Source organism: Gossypium raimondii, chromosome 11 (assembly GCF_025698545.1).
Source record: "Gossypium raimondii isolate GPD5lz chromosome 11, ASM2569854v1, whole genome shotgun sequence".
Taxonomy (NCBI): domain Eukaryota; kingdom Viridiplantae; phylum Streptophyta; class Magnoliopsida; order Malvales; family Malvaceae; genus Gossypium; species Gossypium raimondii.
This window is the reverse complement of record NC_068575.1, coordinates 12,056,624-12,075,853: the sequence shown is the minus strand read 5'-3', so window position 1 is coordinate 12,075,853 and position 19,230 is coordinate 12,056,624. Positions and strand designations below refer to the sequence as shown.

Genomic DNA, 19,230 nt, shown 5'->3' with positions numbered 1-19,230 from the left:
TACAATTTATAGTTTACTTATTGAAAAAGCATCTAACCATTTCACTTCTTTTAAAATTAGCCCCTCTTTTTTTTATTGTACTCAAATAAGCTATTGTTTTTTTTTTATTTGTACCTAAATAAGCTGTTATTTCACATGACATGTTGATTTATGTTAAAGGGTTTGTTTAGATATAAATTAAAGCTTGGGACTTATTTGGGTACAAGTTATAGGTTAAGGGCTTATTAGATTTATTTTGGACTAATAAAAATATAGGGACTTAACTAGATAAAATGGTAAAGTTCAGGGTTTTTTCTATTATTGAAGCCTTCTTATATATAACAGTAGACAAAAACAAGAAATTCCCAATCAGAATATATCACAAAATCTTGCAATTAACATTTAAATTTGACTTTACCAAGGTTCTTTAGATTCCTTGAAATGTAAAGAATACTTGATTGTAAAGACAAGAAATCTAACAAATAAATTGACCAAAAGCATTACCTCTTCATCCAAGAACAAACCACATTGGTGTGGCTGTTTTAACTTTCAGAAAGGAGTTTCTTTGATGACTGAACCATCCCTTGGAGAAAACAAATGATGGAATTGCCAAAGTGAAGTAAAGGATCAAGATTTCCGAGCAAACAGCTCACAGGTGATTATATCATTTGTACATGCAGCAGATATTCCGGCACCTAGGACCGGAACAAGATTGAAGATAGGCTTCCCGCCTACTTTGGTACCACCATTCATCTGATCAAGTTCCTTGAATCCATCTGCGAACAAGTTTGATAATGTCTCCAAAGGCACATGAAGGTTAGGTGGGAAGTAGAGTCTCAAACTCTAGAAAAAAAAATGGGCAGAAAAATGAGTGAGGAACTGTAATGAATACAGTAAGGCATGAATATAACACATTAAAGGAGAGGATTAATAAAATAAATGATAACCACAAGTGACAAATCCAGGAACCAATAACCAAAATAAACTTTCTGGGCGAAAAGCATTTTCCTAACCTTCAACAGGATATAACTTTATTTAGAATCAATGTAAAAGGAAAATGAGGTGCTTGCCTAAGAAACTTACCATAGTGTCTTTCCAAGAAAAATCATTTTCGATAATGGTTTTGTTTAGAAGAAAGATGCAAAACCTAGATATTCTTTTCATTTGACTCTCTGTGAGAAAATTCTGATGATTGTTGTTGCTCCAATCAGCATTCATAGAATCTGAACAAATCTTCATAGCAACTACACTTGTGATTGACAAAACCACTGCACATATCTTTCCGGGAATGACACATTTCTGAATACATGAATCATGCCAATCTGCAGGTTGAAAACCAAAAGAAGTAGGTGCCACTATGCTAGAAAGTTGACAGGAAGTTTCTTCAGGCGTTTCCATAGTCTCTGGGACATAAAGAATCGGCTTTATTTCTACAAGTGCTCTGCAATATCAAAAACAGAAGATGATGGAATGCCCTTCGGTTGGACACAACACAAACTACTACTTCTATTATACATCCAATAAGAAAAACAAACACAATTTCAAGGTGAACATTTCCTTTTAGAAGTTAGTTCATCAGCACCCTTATGATTCATCAAAAGTTAAGTGTAGACCATCTACCTTTTCGGCAGATCTGGAACTAGAATATAAAGGAAAATAGGATCAAGCACTTCAGGCTTGGTCCCTTTATCCAAATGAGACAGCTTAAGTTGTTTCGCAAATGTATCCAGATTGTCGTGAATTTTTGGTCTCTCATCTAATGGAATATTCGTCGAGCAGTAAACCACGAAGAGAATAGCAGAAGTAGAAATTGAACAATTAAAGCATTTTGCTATTGCCTCACTGTTCTGAAGCGCCGATTCAAGTTCTGCAGTTGAGCCACCATCACATAGAGTCATTGTCGGTGGATCGAGTCCCAGCTGACCAGCCATGTGTAGTATCTCCTTATGCAAAGTCGCCTAAAAGTAACATTGATCAAGTTAAAAGTTGACTGGACTGCATGTGGATAGAAAGAGTGCACATTCATTGAAATATCAGGCATGTTCAGAAAAAAAAACCAGTCATCTTTTAACATTTATGAATGAAACCTTAATGATTTATGATTCCAGAGCATCTCTCAATACAATCTTTTGCCATAAAGAAAACGATTACTGTGTTTCACTCCTTTCAATTAAGCCCCACCCCAACACACCCACCAGGAAAAAAGAATCAACCAGACCGTTAGAAGGGAAAAAGGTATCTTACTGGTCAGACAATTTCTTTTAATTATTTCAATATTCTTCTGAAAAATATAAAGTATAAAAATGCAACAAAAAGGAACCTTCTTTCATTGATGCCAATTGCCATGATTCAGAGTACCTGGCTATAAGGTCCAATGCAACTTGGTGCCCAGCATGAAATACTTTGAACATGCAAAACTCTTTTGCTCTGATCATTGGCCACTAGAACTTCAACATACGCTCTCCCTAAACCCGCTTGAATTAAAGGAAGTTCAATAGTACTTCGTGATGGAACACCAAAAGGGCATTTATCCTGGGTAATAAATCTCACATATGTCTCATTTGCCTGAGTGAACTGATCCATATCAGAAATGTAGAGATGGATATAAAGCACATGCTCCCAACCTAAACCACATCCTTCAAGCTGCAACTCAATTTGCCTAAGGATCAGCTTCAGGTCTCCTTGCAAACCTATCAAACAAAAAGTAACAGGAAACAGTTATTAACTGCAGCGTTTGATTTGGAAACAATGGTTAAATACAAAGGAACATTATGTTGCATGGGATGACAACAACAAATCTGCACAGCAGTCATTTTGTACCTGTGGGAGGTCCTGATGTATCTTGCAACCAACAACAAATAGAAAATGTATTATCTTTTTCCGTTTTAGAGAGGTGAAGCCTATGACTTGAAACTTCAATCAAATCATTAACTTCAGGATCAGGCTCGCCTGGAGCTTTGCATTCTTCCAGGTTTACTCCTTGCACTTCGAATACAGAACTGATATTCTCCCGACAGAGATCATTGGTTTTGTTATTACCACTTAATGAGTTGGACTGCTTACTTTCCAAATGAAATTTCAATGGATGCAGCACTCCAACTGGAGCTATGGAATCTGAAGAGTGCAGTACAACTTGGAAGTCATCAAGCATAATTCGAGCATTCTGAAAATTTTAGACCTTAAAAGTTATGAAAAAAATACTTGCAAAGAATCTGTTAAATGCAACTGAGCTGCAACCCCCCAATTCAGAACATGAATACTAATTAAATCCTTGGGAATAAATAAAAGAAACTACTAAAATGAAAGAAAGACAGAGTTGGGGTTGGAGGCTGGGGGAAGCCATGAGTAGAAGGTAAATATTTCACCAGGGGACTAGTCAACAGAAAAGTTTACCTGGAAGAGTGGGCAGTCAAGAGTCAGAGTCTCATACTCCCCTCCCTCGCCACATACATTTATTCCATACAAGCTGCCAAAAAGGAGTTCAAAAAGAAAATTCTAAGTTTCCAGCCACACTTGAAATATTAAAAGGTACATCATGCATCACACACACACACAGAGGAACAGCACTAACATACTCTTTCAGTTTATGAAGATAAGGTTCCAAGAATGCTATTTCTTTGCCCAAGTGCTTCGCAGGGTCCAGCCCCATGGCTGCAACCTATGGCATAAAAGTCCAATATGAAACAGACAATACTTCAACTAAAATAGATATGATAAAACATCTCATAAAAGAAATAGCTAGAAAATAAATTTATATAGCACAAGCATGAAAGACATCACATGGTTTCTAAACAAACATTTTAAAAACAATAAGAAAGAATTCATCAAAGATACTACATACCTTGACTGTAATAGCCATAATTTCATTCGTTATCTGAACAGGAAAGAACAGACAGTAATATGTGAGAAAAACAAACCATCTAAATTTTTATTAAGTATTCATATTAACAAAATACAAATTACCATTTCTTGAAGAAGCAATGATTGATCTTGTTTCCACAAATATGCCAGAGAAACAAGCCCTAACCTTGAACAGACACTTTCCACCCTTAGCCTTTGATAATCTGATGCAATTGCACCAGAAGAAACTGCTGTTACAGAAGGTATCTGCTTCTTAACTTCATTCAACAAAATAAACATATCTTCAACTTCATCACCCGGTGTCCTTTGGTAGCTAAGTTTATGGTGCCTACAATAATCACCAAAAGCTTCAGAAAAGAATATGTGTACAGTGTTCATTTGTCAAGTTGAAAGGGCATATGCTTAGCTGAAAATTGACTAATCAGCAGCCCTTCTGAAAATCATCTCAACCAAATATTAAGTAAATTTCTTCATAATCTGCCTACTTACAAAATGGATTAACAAATTTTCAATGTTGTATCCTGATCATTATGCAGTAAAAGAGAAATATATGACTTGCCAGCATCAGACTTAGTACAATCTGTTAATTGCATGATATGCACACAGAAAAGATTGCAAAGTTCTTAATAACATCGTGTAACTTGAAGGAAATGCCATAACTAAAAAACTAGAAAAGCCCAAGGTACACAACAAACAAAGTAATTGTGAAATGACAAGCAAAGATGCTGCTTTTTTCCCATTTCACAATTGTGATACAAAGTGAAGATCATAAATTCCCTGAACAAAGACGTATGGTTTTACCACAATACTCGTTTAAAGGGCTTGCCTTGTGGATCCTTGTATTCGCCTTCGGAACAATGGAACTCCCATGCATTCTGCATAGCTTACAATTATTTGGTGCCCTACCTGAAAGAAAAAAAAAAAAATCAATATTCATGTCCAAGTCATGCAAAGAAGCATACTTTGTATACTCTTAATGTCAAACAATTGAAGTAGTATGATTTTGCTACCACTTTCTTACAAAACATAAATAAATAAGTGAAATCAAACGACGAGAATCAGCAGAGACTTACAGTTTGGTACATGTAGCTATCCAACTCATCCACTGAATCATCAGCTGGTAATAAATTAGCCACGGCGACAATCTAAATAAAAAAGCAACAAAGAAGTCAATTTCTTTTAATAACTAAAATTTTTAAATTCTAAGGAAAAAAATGAGGAAAGGACATCTACTAGTACTGCTTTCGGGTACCCTTTTCGTATAAGACACTATAATTCCCAAATCTTTATGAGTTTTTAGTTAAAAATATTGTTGGTATTATTTTCTAGGGAAACAAACAGAAAAACCTGGTGGCCGTATTGGATGCATTTCATCATAGCATAACAGCTATCTTTTCCACCGCTGACTAAAGCAACCACCTTCATTTTCTGCATGTCTGTTGTTGAATCAAATTGCGGAAATTGAATTGACCAATCTCTTACTTGTGAGATGAAACCAGGAGGCCGCTTGGGAAAGGACTTAGGGTTTAACACACTCTTATTTTCTGTCTTCAAGTCAAAAAACCCCAGCTCAGCACAGCAGCTTGGTTTGTAGTTTGTACGGACAACGCAAATTTACACTTCGCAAATTCCCACTTCACTTTTTTCTATTTTAGAATTGAAATTATTCCTGGCCCAAAATAATATTTAACTAAAATTGATTTATTTTAAGCTGTGTTAAAAGGGAAATGATTTTTTTAATATATTTTTATGTTTTGATAATAAAAAATTACTTATAGGTAAATGAAAAATAAGTCCTCAGTGATTTTTCGGAAAATAATTTCTTTTATGGTTAATTTTATTTTTATATAAAATTAAATTAAATGCACTTAATATTATTATATTAATAATAAAATTTATTTTGATTTTGATTTTTAAAATATTTAAAATAATAATATAAAATATTATAATTTTAATATTATTAAACATACATATTTAATTATTTATATTTAATCATATAATAAATTATTAATATAATTAATACAATTTATTGTTTTAATAAATTATTTACTATTTTAATTTTATTTAATAATAAATTTTAAAAATAATGATTTTAAGTCATATTCCTCACATATTATTGAAAATATACAATATTAATATTTTAATAATAAATATTTCTTACAATTATAAATATATTAATAATAAATGCTTTGTAGTATAAAAATTAAAATATGCTATATAAGTCCATGTACACTTCATACATTTGGAATTCAGTCTAAGTATTTTTATTTTCAAGAATTTGGTCTTTCTACTTTTTAGATTTGAAAATCAAGTCTAATTGTTAACATTATTTTTTTTTGTCAATTTTGTTGATGTCACATTTTTAAATAAAAATATTCACTTGGTAGTCATGTAACTAAAAATAACGTTGTAATGAACCTGAATTTAATAAAATATTTTTAATGTATGCAAAAACAATGTGAAATATTAATTTATAGATATAAAATAAAGTCAATTAAATAATGAAAAGATAAGAAAATATCATATGTATGTTTGTTTCATTAAAACAACTTTTATGAAATATTTTCAGAAATCTAAAAACAATGAGAAAATATTTTACATGATTCATTTTTCATCCAAACACCAAAAATATTAATTTTTCCAGAAAAGTAAATCATTTTTCAAAAGTCATTTTCAGTGAACATAAACTTTATGAAAACATTTCATGGCAAATATATTTATAAAAAATTAATATAAATTTAAACGAGGCTTTGGTTGATAATAAAATTAAGATATTAAAATTTTATAATGCTTTAAGTTCAAATATTATCATGTGTATGCATTTTTCTAAGATTGTATATAAAAATATGAAAAACAAAAACACTATCATAACAATATTTGTTATTTACCAACTAACAATTGCCGTTGTTTGACACATTACACTTATAAAGAGAGAACGTGTGTTTGAACAATGAAAACGATATTATTGAAAGAGGTAACTATAGACTTTATAAAAGAATAAGTTTTTGATAATTCTTAACTAAGGCTTGTTTGATATGTCAAAAAAATCAACCAACTAAAAATTAATATGTTTGATAACCCACAATAAAATCTACTAGATAGAAACTTTTTTTTTCTAAAAATAAAGGTGTGGAAAATGATAATAGATAGAACTAGACCTGTCCATGGGTCGGGCCGGGTTCGGGCCGAGCCCAAAAAAATTCGGCCCGACTCTTAGGCCCGGGCCCGGCCTAAAATTTTGCCCAGGCCCGGCCCGGGAAAAAATAATAGGCCCAAGCCCGGCCCGGCCAGGCCTGATTTTTAATAAACACAAAAAATATATATTTTAAAAATAAAAATATTTTTAAAGTATTTTAAAATTAAAAAATATATATTTATTATATTCAGGCCGGGCCGGGCCGGGCCGGGCTCTGGCCAAAAAAGTTGGGCCCGAGTCCGGCCCATTTTTTAAACGGGCCTCGTTTTTTTGCCCAAGCCCATATTTCGGGCCTATATTTTTACCCGAACCCTCCCATATTTCGGGCGGGCCGCCCGGCCCATGGACAGGTCTAGATAGAACCTACTTATCACTTAATAGAGAATAATTTTAATTATTTTTTATTTTAATTTATTTCTTTTATGATTATATTATCATTTATCAAACAATCTAATTATACTTGTGTATATAATTTTAACTAATATACTAAACAAATTTTATAACTTAAATTCAAAACTTATTTTTCAAGTACTTGTTTTTTCAAACATTTATTTTGTATGCACTTAGTTTTTCAATTTATCTAACATAGCTTAAACTGAGACATGCTGATCAATTAGCTTCTTAAATAGTATTAACATATTTTTTTATTTGTTGATACAGTGATACAACAAGGAGTGAGTATGGAGGAGAGAGTGGTCGTTGTTGTGGAGATCAGATCTTTCAGTTGGGACAGAGAGCCGAAGGTTATGGGAAGTGGTGGAGAAGAGAATGTAAAGATTGAGGGTTGAAAGAAGGTTGACAAAGTGTAGACTTAGCATTCTTTTACAGTTGATCCTTTTTCATCGTTGCTGGAAGTATTTATAGGCAGGAGTCCCGTGTAAGATGGTGTTAACGTGTTGGACTTGTCATCTAATCATCATTATGGAGAGCATGAGAAGGATGTCTTCGATGGGACGAAGATGTTTGTGATAGGGCAGATTCTATCATTGATTCGAACTCTGATGGAATAAAACAGTTGAGCGCACGTGATGCTTGTTGACTAACAACTTAATGCTCCTAATAAAGATTAGGTCATCCATTGCTTGGATAGTCATCTTGAAAGGGTGAACTCATAGGTGACTTCAGGCGTGTTCTTAGCTTGCCAGGTGTCCTATCGCGAGTGGAGATATAACATTATTACTATTATGGCATAAGGAAGTTATAAGCTTTGTAAAAAGGGATTTCTTGTAGCACGTAACAAAGAAAACAAGATTTTGCAGTTTGGTATTTTAGTTTTGATTGCGAAAGAGACTGAAATGGATGCAGGGTTAAATTTCTTTTTAGATCTTAACAGTCAGTAGCCAAATATTCAATCCCGAAATCTTAATTAAGAAACATTTAATTTCTTAGGTGGTTTAAATTTTATGCTAAGTACATCCTAATTCCGCCTTTAGACTCGTTAAAACATGTTGAGTTCATCTAAAATGGACGTGTACAAATGAATAAAAAAATAAAAGTATGAAAAAGCTTAAAAATATTGTAGAAAGCTGTGAAGCAAATCGTATCGGGGCTTGCGCTAATAAAATTAATTCGGATGACTCCATTATAGATTTGATTTCAAATTAGAATAAAAGCTTAACATATTAAACGAAACACTAAGTTTAATAAATAACACACTGTGTTCATGTTATGTTTGCATACCCGACTTATGAAACATCGATCCATTCCCAGTAGGAATTTTAATCAATGATTCTTGATTGCACTTCCATAATAACTCCCACTTCTTTATTCAATTACCTTACAACAGATTTGAAAATTTTCATAATACAACACCATTAATCTATGTTTCATTCATACCACAACTCAATGGTAAATGGACCGACCCAATTTGAAAAATGACAAATAGAGGGAGCCGAAAACAATTGCTACACAACCAAACCATGATCCAAACTTAAAAATAGGACAATCCTACACTCAACCATACCACTGAAATTACACTACTAAATGAATCAACCCAGATCCCAGAGAGGAAAACACGGACTTAGTTTGTACCTTAGAAATCGAGAATGGAACGGGAATTAAAATGTTCACAGATTCTTTAAGCCTGGAGTTTGATTATCGTCTTCGGCCATGTGAAATTTGTATACATAAAGCTCACTCCAATTGCATGCTTCATCATGTTCTGTAAAATCATGAATGCAAAGGCCTGGAAACCCGTCACTGGTGCATCAATATACGTTCCACAAGGCCAAACCCAAAATTTTCCTCCAACGTGATCCAATGTATCTTCTTCGCCCATCAAGGCAACATTCTCTTTATGGTGCCCAGCATATAAGTGTGTTGAGCTCTTCTCTGAGCATCTGTGGAGATATGACGATAGAGAAAAATAAGTATAAGTGATGAACAAACACTTGGTGTCTGAGTTTCCATGAACTTCCAGGTCACTTGATTATAAACGTTTATTCTTCAATCCGGTGCCTTTGCAGGACAGCCAGCATGCAATGCATTGGCTAGTGCATTCTTTTACACAGCTAATTTTCTTTTCTCTTTTGGAAAAATGGCTGGAAAAGTATAGAACAGCACAACATGAACCGGACAAGCTTACCCTATTCAACTTAGAAGGGAGCCTCAAGTGATTCATCCCAAACTTCTGCACTTCCATTAGAGGCATCTTCAACATCATCTTCCATTGAAAGCCTAATATATTCTCTATGTGCAAAACGGTCCCACTCCGTCAATGTAGGATTCTCACGCTCCTGTTTGTTCCGACATAAATGAGGTTGTTATCCAAAACTTGCATAGAATAGAAATACGATGGTATGTCGTTCCTAGTAATGGTAATATTAAACAAGTAAGAACTAAACTATCACATGTACCTGACGTATGAGGAATGGATCACGAGTTTCAAAGGCCATGAATTTGTTAAGATTGAAAAGGATATTGAAAACACTTCCAGAAAGTTTAGAGCCCTTCAGGTCACGCAATGTGATATAGCTCTCAGCCTGCAAACAAGAAAGCTTCAATTGCTAAACACGTAAAATAATCTATTTTCAATTGAGCCTATAGAAAGGAACATTCAATGGAAAGTCAACTCCTAAAAGATCAAACTAGTATATTACAAAGTGCCATAAATCACCTTCCAAAGGAACAATATAATTAGCTCATTAAATCACGCTATATGATCTATTACAAAGTGCCATAAATCACCTTCCAAAGGAACATGAAAAGAGATTAAACCCAAAATTTGCCAGAAACCTGCCCTCTAGACAGTTGTACTATACCAAGCACAATTCTCTAAGTTTGAATTTACAAGCTGTAAAACGAGTATTCTGATTCATTTCCATGAACACACTCCAACAGGAACCATACTGAAAAGGCAGGAAATAAAATGAAAGCAACGATAAAATGGCAAACCTCCGGCTTAATCATATCAATTATCTGACATAAGATGTCCTCAAAGAGCACAGGTTCCTGTGCCATGCATTCCATTCGATGCAACTGCTCCTCATAAAAGAATTGCATTTCATTACGTGTTAGAATCCCATTGCCATCCAAATCTATACACTTGAACCTACAAAAGGAAATAAAAACATTGGGAAAAACTAGCCAAGAATGAAAAATTACTTGGAACTCCAATCTTAATGTGATCAAATTTTCAAAACTTTTGGGTGAGGAGTACCAAAAATAGGCTTTCAAATATTTTGGGGGCATTTTTCAAACAAGTGAGTTTATAAGTAAACACTAAGGAGGTAAACTTTAAAATTGATAATCAGTGAACAATACACACTATAATACCCTTGACTGTACAGAGAAAGAGCACAAACATACCAATACTCAAGGCTAGGCTCGGATGACTTGTCCTCCTCCGCAAGGATAAAGTATACAAAATCTTCATACCCCATCTTTCCTTCAACCTTACTGGTAAACTTTCTTGGAACCTAAGATGTCATGGAAGCATAACATGAGTAAAAGTTCAAAATTTGTACATAAAATAAGCCAATCAATGAAACAGGAAAAGTGATAGAAGGGTAAAGTGGAATAGACTAAATTCAATTAAATGAAAAGCTTCCTTCTGCAAGTATAATGGTTTGGACCAAGGAATAAAAATGGCATCTGATTCAGACAAACCTGAGAAAATATCCTATCGACAATCCGGTAGGTAAGCGCATGGTTACCATATCTGATAAGGTTCTCCTTGTCGATCAAGAAATCATGATCCATATCCAGCTCCCAAAACTTGCAGTATATCACATAAAAGTGCTCATATGAAAAGTACCTGTACATAGAAATATTAAAGAAGAGAAAAAGATTGAAATGTCAAGATAACTGGTATCAGACAGAAAGTATTAAGAATGCATCAGAAAGCAATTATACAAATTGATGATTTTGCAGAATTTAAAGCAAAATAAAAACCAGATTCATGCTCTATGCATTCAATGAGATCTCCACCTCAAAACTTTATTAATGTCCTCTTCCTCATCAGCATGTAGCATGGCATCAATCAAGTTTCCGCGTTTCAACTCCCTAAGAGTGAGGCGACCATTCTGAGATCTATTTATGTAGTAATATATTCTGTATATTACAGTTTCAGCTGGCCATGTGAAACAAAAATTATGTTAAAGCAACATCAGACAAAATGAACAACGTATTTGACAGCACGAGAGACAATCTAGACCAGCAAACAATTGGACAACACAGAGGTAGCAGTTTATATTAACTGTTTGAGCAATCGTAAACAGTATATATAATGGGAAAGGGCCCAACATGTTAAGACTGATATTCTTTAAGCTGTAATGCTTGAATTGGTCTAAGATATTTTAGTTTCACATTCAGTTACACAATATATAAAATATGTTTCTATGGCAACCCCTCTCATATGCTCATCAAAAAGTCAATAATCAGCCCCATTATAATCAGAACAACATAAGATTACTCCGGATTAAACTAAAAAGAAATGTGTTTATAGAATTTATTGTGCAAACTCATCCTGAAGATAGGCATTTTAGAAAATGGAAGCCTGGCCACTGAAACTAGAGACTAGAATAAGAGCTACATGGCCAATCATTCTTTCTAAAGATAATGTGACCAACATTCTAAACAAGAATCTGAATCCTGTTTCCTATGCACCTTATGCTTCCATCAAGAGAAGTGCACACTAGCTCATCAAAGAATAGGCTTGCATTCCTGCTGTGCCAACATGCTATCTTCATTTTATCAATTGTTTTAACAATTAACGTAGCATTATACATTATCAAACACATTTGAGACAGAACTATCTCAGTGAAACAGCTGCATTCATAGAAATTCACATGGAAATAAATGCATTTACAGGATTTGCAAGTTCAGATCTCAGGGGGTTTTTGGTTCACGGAATGTAAGATTGCCTCTGATAATAGGATTAGCAGAATGTAAGATTACTTAACACATTACTGGGTATGTTGCAGTACCCTGTGTGGTTCATTTGACCAGAATGTAAAGATTCTATTATTTGGTTGATGGAATGTAAGATTACCTAAAAGCACATTTTAATAAATTGTCTTTGTTATAGAATTTGTTTTCTTAAACAAGTTTAATTCCTTCAGCATTACTTGGAAGATATGGACACCAAAGTTCTTGGAGCTCTTCCATTGGACTCCAAATTTTTTATTCTCATTTTTGTTACAAACACCTAAAACTTACATTTAACATAGTAATATTATAATTAATATATTAATTATATTAATTTTCCTTTCCATGAAAAAAAATACATTCCTTCAAATACAAACCTTATTCCATTATTTGAATACGCTAATCTAAAATTTTTATTTACTACATATCATTTTTCTTTTTACTAAAAGTATTTTAGTTAATTTTTAAATTAGGTTCAAATACTGTTTATATTAAATATGATAACTAATCTACTTTTTATTATTTTATTAAGTTAAAATATTTTATTATAATAGTTTTAAAAATATAATGTCAAAAATAAAGGGATAAATTTGATCAAAATTAAAAAGGGTAAAATGTTATAAATGAAGATTATCCCCAGAATCTTACATTACCTATGAAAAAGTTAAAAGTATTAAGATTACCCCCCTATATTTCGGAATCTTGGCACTACTGGAAATGTAAGATTACCAACTCAAGATAGTCTTTGTGAACCAAATGTGAGAATGTTATGCCGGAATGTAAGATGACTTAAACCAAACACCCCATTAGTGGTTCCGATATTTAATGGAGTCAGTTTGGAAACAACTTATACAGTGTTCAAATGCCTTAGATATTGTAAAAGGAGGGGGGAATCGAAAAGTGAAAATGCGCCCAAATCCAAATAAAATGAGAAAACCGCCAAAGGTATTAAAGAGATTAAACACAAACCATATCTTTCCTGAAACTCAGGTGTACTCTGTAAGAATTCCAGCCCTGGATGAGTTGCCAATAGTTCTCGGAGCACAGGTTTGAAGTCATCCTGTCAAATAAATAAGTGCAGAAGCCATTAAGTTTAAACATATACTATTAGACTATCAAGAAATATTGTAGTTGAATTAAGCTCTCAAAAATGCATAAAGACCTGAATGAGGTATTTGAGATCAGGTTGCTTTAATATTGTATATACTTGGGTTGCTATATCCATGGTCAGAATGTTGCCATTGACCCAATAATCAATAAATGCATCTCTGTAAGCATTTTAGAGGAAAATTCAGTAAAAGCTAACCAAATGACATCACAGCTGAAAAGCAATTAAAAGGAGAAGCAATAACAGATTAGGAATCAGATTCTAAAATAATATTTTCTGTATTTATCACTGTCAATGATAATTTATATTTATAGCCTCCAACGAGGCCAGCTGGGAGAGCACCAATTTCCCATAATTTTCAAATAAATATCCTAGCAGTTCAAAGCATATGATAGATCCAAGATATAAATCAGCAGTTCCACTTTCATGAACGAGAAAATGTACCTTGTAATAAAACCAGTGCCATTAACATCAATTTTTCTGAAAAGTGATGGGGAGAAAAATGAAGGCAGTTTGCAGATTTCCCTGGTCACTAGTTTGAATTCTGGAATGTATAGATGGTAAAACGTGAATATAAGATGAGTTCCAGAAATATATGTTAAAGCACACGTGCATGTATCTTACCATGCAGCTGCAGTCCATCCGGATGGCCATAGAAGACCTGACTGGTTCGAAACATGCATTGTTCCTTCAGATCATTTGGAGGTGGACGGCCATTTTTAAAGTAAAACTGGAGGAGTTAACAAGTACCAATGTAATACGTTATAGCCAACTTCAGAACAGAAAGGTAAATACAGCAGATAAAACACAGCCAAGAAAAACAACAGAGAAAAGAAAAATACACTATCAATTAAAAAAAATCCAAACCTGAGGTATCAGCTCTTTAACAGGCTCGCTAACTACTTTCAGTGGAGAGCCTAAGTTTGAAAGACCAGCCCTTTGTTTTGTTATACGAGGGGAACCAGATATACTTCTTGGTGAAAGGGGAGGAGCACTGCCAGCAGGAAACATGGAAGGTAAAGCATTGCTTGCTGCGGTACTTCCAGAGGAAGCATTTCCAGGAACATTCAAGGGATTGCGTGCCTTTGCATCATTAACCAATTGCATCACCTAGCAAAGTAAAAAAATTAAACAAAAGTGCAACTGCGCACATAGGCTCAGAGGAAATTTGAATAATTACATGCATAAAGGGTTCTTTTGGTAAGGTTAGGAGAAGTCACAATCTAGCAAAATGATTTGTCGTGGAGAGATGGCAGAGAGGAACATCAGAGCAGACTTTGAAAAGCAAGTGTTGTGGCAGGCGGTGGTGACGGACGCAATAAGGGGCTGAGAAAGATAAGAGCTATGGTGGCTGTTGTGTAGAATCAAAGTTGCAGAGAGAATTTTTGAGTACTCAGTTTGCCCAAAAGGTCAAAAGTCCCAAATGAGATGCTCAAACTTTTATTTATTGAAAGTGGTTACTTGAACATGGGAAAATGGAAGGTAATTTATATAGATAATGGGCATAATGACGGTTAATAAAAGTTGCACCCACATGAAGTATTTTAACAAGAAAGGCTTTTAAGTGTTAATGCAACGTTTGTTCATTAAAGAAATAAGGAGGAAGCACTTGCATTCCCATAAGAAAGGTTAAGAAGAAATTCTTAACAATTTCAATATTTGAGCCTCCAAGCCATACTCTCCAGGACATCCAAAAGTGGAATAACACAAGAATCCTGCCAACCTTCCAAGGTTATTCCCAAAAAGTCGTTCCCAAAGGTGCTCAAGCAAGGAACAATATTTCCCGGAACTACTATTGATAGAACAATTAAGCATCTACAACATGAATTCAGGATGTTATGCTTCAAAGACAGCATAATCATTCCATATATAAAAACAAAAAAGAATATTAGCTTTATTATCATTCAAGAATATACCAAAAAGCTATTCTGGGATTTGTTAAGACTGTTAAGCCTCCAACACAAAAATCAATTTACATATGGAAGATTAGCAATCGGATGCCAAATATTCCTTTCACATCAATTTAATCCATTAAATTAAACTACCTTAATTTCTTCTTTAAATACGGGTTCACATACATACCTACAATTAACTAAATAAAACATGTAGAACATAATAATATGTCGTCAAATATAGTTTAATTAGTATAAAACATATATTTTCATTTTTTAAAAAGTATTTTACCATTAAATAATCGAGTAATCAACTGATTACTAGTTAGAACAATACAAAGGCAATAACTATTAATCCTTTTCCGTTCAAGATATAAAGAAAACAAATCAAATCAAACACCGCGAAGATTCGAAATTAGATAAACGAAAAGTACCAGCTTGTAAGTATCGGGAAGCGAAAGCCACTGTTCGAAAAGCATTTGCGTGAATTCAGGATTGGATTTGAGAGCTAACGGAGACATCTCCTGGAGCTGCAATAGCTCCGGATCCAAACACGCTATTTCTCCAACAACACCTGCCTCCATTTTCTCTTCTTCCCATAAACAAACAAAATCTTAAACAAAGTTTCCGCACAGATCAAAAGCAATCAGCTTCAAAAGAATAAAACCAACAATTTTAAGCTCGGAAACTTACCTTTTAATAAGCAATTGAAAAATGCGAATGAAGAACTACGATTTTGAGTTGGGGAACCACTGGAAACCCTAGATCTCCATGGAAACAGGGAACGGAGCTATGCAATTTTTCTTTCTTTTTTTTTTTTTTTTGACTTTAGGAAGTGAGTGATTGGTAGTAAACTAAAGTGAGATACAATATTTTTTTTTTTTTGAGAGAGATAGATCAGCTAAGAAATTACGGAGATTTGTGTACACATCCGAGAAGATTTCTTTTCTCTTCTTAAACTTGAAAGAAAAAAGAGTACTGATTTTCTTGTGAAAAATTAAAAGGTTAAAATCTTCGTTAAGTCCCTGTATTCTTCATATTTCGTCTTCTATTTTCATTTTAAAATTTTAATCTTCTTTTCAAAATTAAGATATAATTATTAATATCATTAAAAATTCTGTTAAATTTACTGAATTTTGAAATGAAAAATTAATATTTTTTAAAAATTAAATAAATAACACAATAGAAAGTTTCATGACCAACTACAATGTATTTTGTAATTATAAGCAAGAAATTCATCTGATAAAATATAAAAATAAAAAGCAAGAAATTCTAAATAAAAAATAGAGAAATTGAACCTATTTTAACCCAATTAAATAGTTAAGTGCATCGACGTGGCCATGTGGGGAAGGAACCTCTTCAACTATCAGCTTTGTTGCGCAAGCCGACAGACTATGCGAATAAAAGTAGGTCTGTAATAAAATATTCTGGTAAAATTTTACGAAAGGTCCTTGCACTATGTATTTTTTTATAGATTTAATCCTTTATTACAAAAATATTAATTTCTAATTCCTGTACTTTTTGAAATTTGCATTTTTAGCCGTAAGACAAATATTTTTTCATGAATTCCATTGAAATAAATACACATTAACATTTATCTTTTTGTTTTTTCCTAGCGGTAATGTTAGCCTTCGGGCTAGCTATCACCCACATTTTTCTCTTACACATCAACCCTCTTTTTCTTTCTTCTTCACATTCACTCCATGCATCTTCTCTCTTTTCAGTTAGCAGATATATTTTGTAGGTATCTTTGTTGTCTTCACAAATTGTGATAGACAGATGACGATGACTATCATCGTTGAAACACCATCAACCACTGACAGTTTCTTTTAGAAAATGGACAGCTCTTCATTGACTTCTTAACTTGTTTCTGTTTTGAGAGTTTCAGAATAATAAATGATTTCATGAGTCGGTTTGGACTCGTGTTGTTTTAAGTTTTATATGTTTTTTTTCCTATTGTTTAATAAGTTTTCACTTTTAGAAGTTTTTGTCTACTCTTGTAGTACGTTTTTTAGTCTTACTTATGGATATAGTCTTGCTTTTGCAAGTGATTTTAGGGTATGTTTTTGTCGCCATCCTCTCTAGTTTGGTGGATGCTTGGTTCTTTTGTTGATTTATGCCCATTGCTTTGGACCATCCAGGGTTGATTTCCTTATTGTATTAAGTGCTTGCAATCACTCCTGATATGTTATGCTTGAGTTGTGGCAGAGTCAATTGTCAACGTGCCATAATGTTCTATTGATTCTGAAGCTGAAGCTTTTGCTGTATTGATGGAGCTTATCCTTTAGTGAGTACAATGGGTGTTTGTTATTTTTCCCCCCAAATTGTATGGTCTCATTCATTGAATGAATTAATGAATTTCCCTTTCTAAAAAAATACACATAAACATTTTTTTACAATTGGGAAACTATTATACATTTATTTATTTTTAAATATGGAAAACATTGGTCTAACTCTAATAAAATTCACAGAATGTCAAATTATTTGACAAAATTAAAGAAAAAGATTATTTGTAAATAATTAAATTATAGTAAAGGTATTAAACTTAAAAAACACACCTAAAACAAACACTTTATATAAAATTTAATCAATTATCTTTAAATCTAATTGACACAAAATTATTATTTGTTAAATAAAAATATCTAATTGAAATTTATTCATATTATTAACAAGTTTATTAAATATGGAGTGAGAAAAACTTGCGCTGAGAAGAGGATGATTTGCAAAACAAAAAGGTCAATATTAGGCATTAAAGCTTGTGCTCCAAGACGCTATTTGATGCTTAAGTCAGAAAAGGAGAAATTGAATAGATATGGTGGAGTGAAAGTAAGGTCGGCTCTTACCCTAAAGTAGATATCCATTTTCCTATTACATGAGTTGTTGCAGGTGTCTCAATTGTATGGTGATGCATGTGTCACGGACTTAGGATTTTTGCCTCACAATCCGTGCGGCCTTAGGCAGTTTCTCGCTTCAAAAATGCCTAAGTCAGCCTAACTCCCACGATTTGAGGATTCAATAGAATTCCCCTTTGAAAACCAACACAAACGAAAGCAACTCAAAGATCAAACAAAGCGAACGAAGAACGCAATAAGAACAAGCCACGAAATATCAAGAACACAAGAGAGAATAATGTTTGAGTGAATACTCTCAAGAACTCTTATTATTCCTCAAAACTCCAGTGATTTACAATGAGGGGAGAGGCCTCTATTTATAGTAGAGCCTCTCCAAATTTAACGGTACAGATCAAATACATGAATGGCTAAGATCGAATGGTATCTACAAATCAAATCTCTAAGATTACAAAATCATATCTTCTAAGATTACATATCAAATCTACGATTGCATATCCTCGAAGATTATGTTTCCATAAGTGATGAGCTTATAGATGGGCCTTCAATCTCTTCAAGTAATGGGTCAGTCCGATTGGGCCAAATGACCTCCTTCCCACTTGATGGATCATACGAATGTGTCATGGTTGCAGGCTCCCATGCGCAACCCATGACATTCTCCCCCACCGAATCTAGCGACGTCCTCGTCGCGTCCTCCGCATGGTAACGATCTATCTTGTCTTGAAATTGCCACAAGGCTTCAGCGGGTTCCCAACTTGTCTCACTATCGGGGAATCCCTTCCATCGGACTAAGTATTCATGCCGCGGTCGATAGTACTTCCGTCTAATCACACGATCTCCTTCTATGTTTTCAACTTCTCTATCATAGGTAGTTTTTACCCCCATCGGTGCTCGTTTGGACTCGTTTCGTTTTGGGTCTTCTCCATCTTCATGGAATGGCTTAAGCATACTCACATGGAACACTGGATGGAGTTTGAG

At 33.7% G+C, this 19,230-nt stretch overlaps 2 protein-coding genes across 3 annotated transcripts; both read right to left on the bottom strand.

The window, feature by feature from the left end:
• Positions 1 to 341: 341 nt before the first annotated feature.
• Positions 342 to 5,456, bottom strand: LOC105804621 (diphthine--ammonia ligase). 2 transcript variants are annotated; one of them, XM_012637304.2, is made up of 12 exons: positions 5,188 to 5,456; positions 4,914 to 4,985; positions 4,667 to 4,746; positions 3,943 to 4,168; positions 3,821 to 3,853; positions 3,555 to 3,637; positions 3,373 to 3,445; positions 2,800 to 3,142; positions 2,338 to 2,669; positions 1,600 to 1,937; positions 1,063 to 1,420; positions 342 to 822 (listed from the first exon to the last, which is right to left on the bottom strand). In XM_012637304.2, the coding sequence occupies exons 1-12, from the start codon at positions 5,272 to 5,274 to the stop codon at positions 607 to 609; spliced, it is 2,241 nt and encodes a 746-aa protein (XP_012492758.1). In that variant the 5' UTR covers positions 5,275 to 5,456; the 3' UTR covers positions 342 to 606. The 2 variants fall into 2 exon arrangements, with proteins under 2 accessions (XP_012492758.1, XP_012492759.1); XM_012637305.2 differs by having other exon boundaries at positions 4,642 to 4,746; positions 5,188 to 5,265.
• A 3,322-nt stretch (positions 5,457 to 8,778) lies between these two features.
• On the bottom strand, positions 8,779 to 16,399 carry LOC105804622 (serine/threonine protein phosphatase 2A regulatory subunit B''beta). Its single transcript, XM_012637307.2, has 14 exons — positions 16,097 to 16,399; positions 15,838 to 15,992; positions 14,379 to 14,621; positions 14,136 to 14,241; positions 13,956 to 14,055; positions 13,566 to 13,671; positions 13,373 to 13,463; positions 11,465 to 11,606; positions 11,144 to 11,291; positions 10,844 to 10,953; positions 10,430 to 10,586; positions 9,892 to 10,017; positions 9,621 to 9,771; positions 8,779 to 9,375 (listed from the first exon to the last, which is right to left on the bottom strand). The coding sequence occupies exons 2-13, from the start codon at positions 15,985 to 15,987 to the stop codon at positions 9,631 to 9,633; spliced, it is 1,620 nt and encodes a 539-aa protein (XP_012492761.1). The 5' UTR covers positions 15,988 to 15,992; positions 16,097 to 16,399; the 3' UTR covers positions 8,779 to 9,375; positions 9,621 to 9,630.
• Positions 16,400 to 19,230: the final 2,831 nt, after the last annotated feature.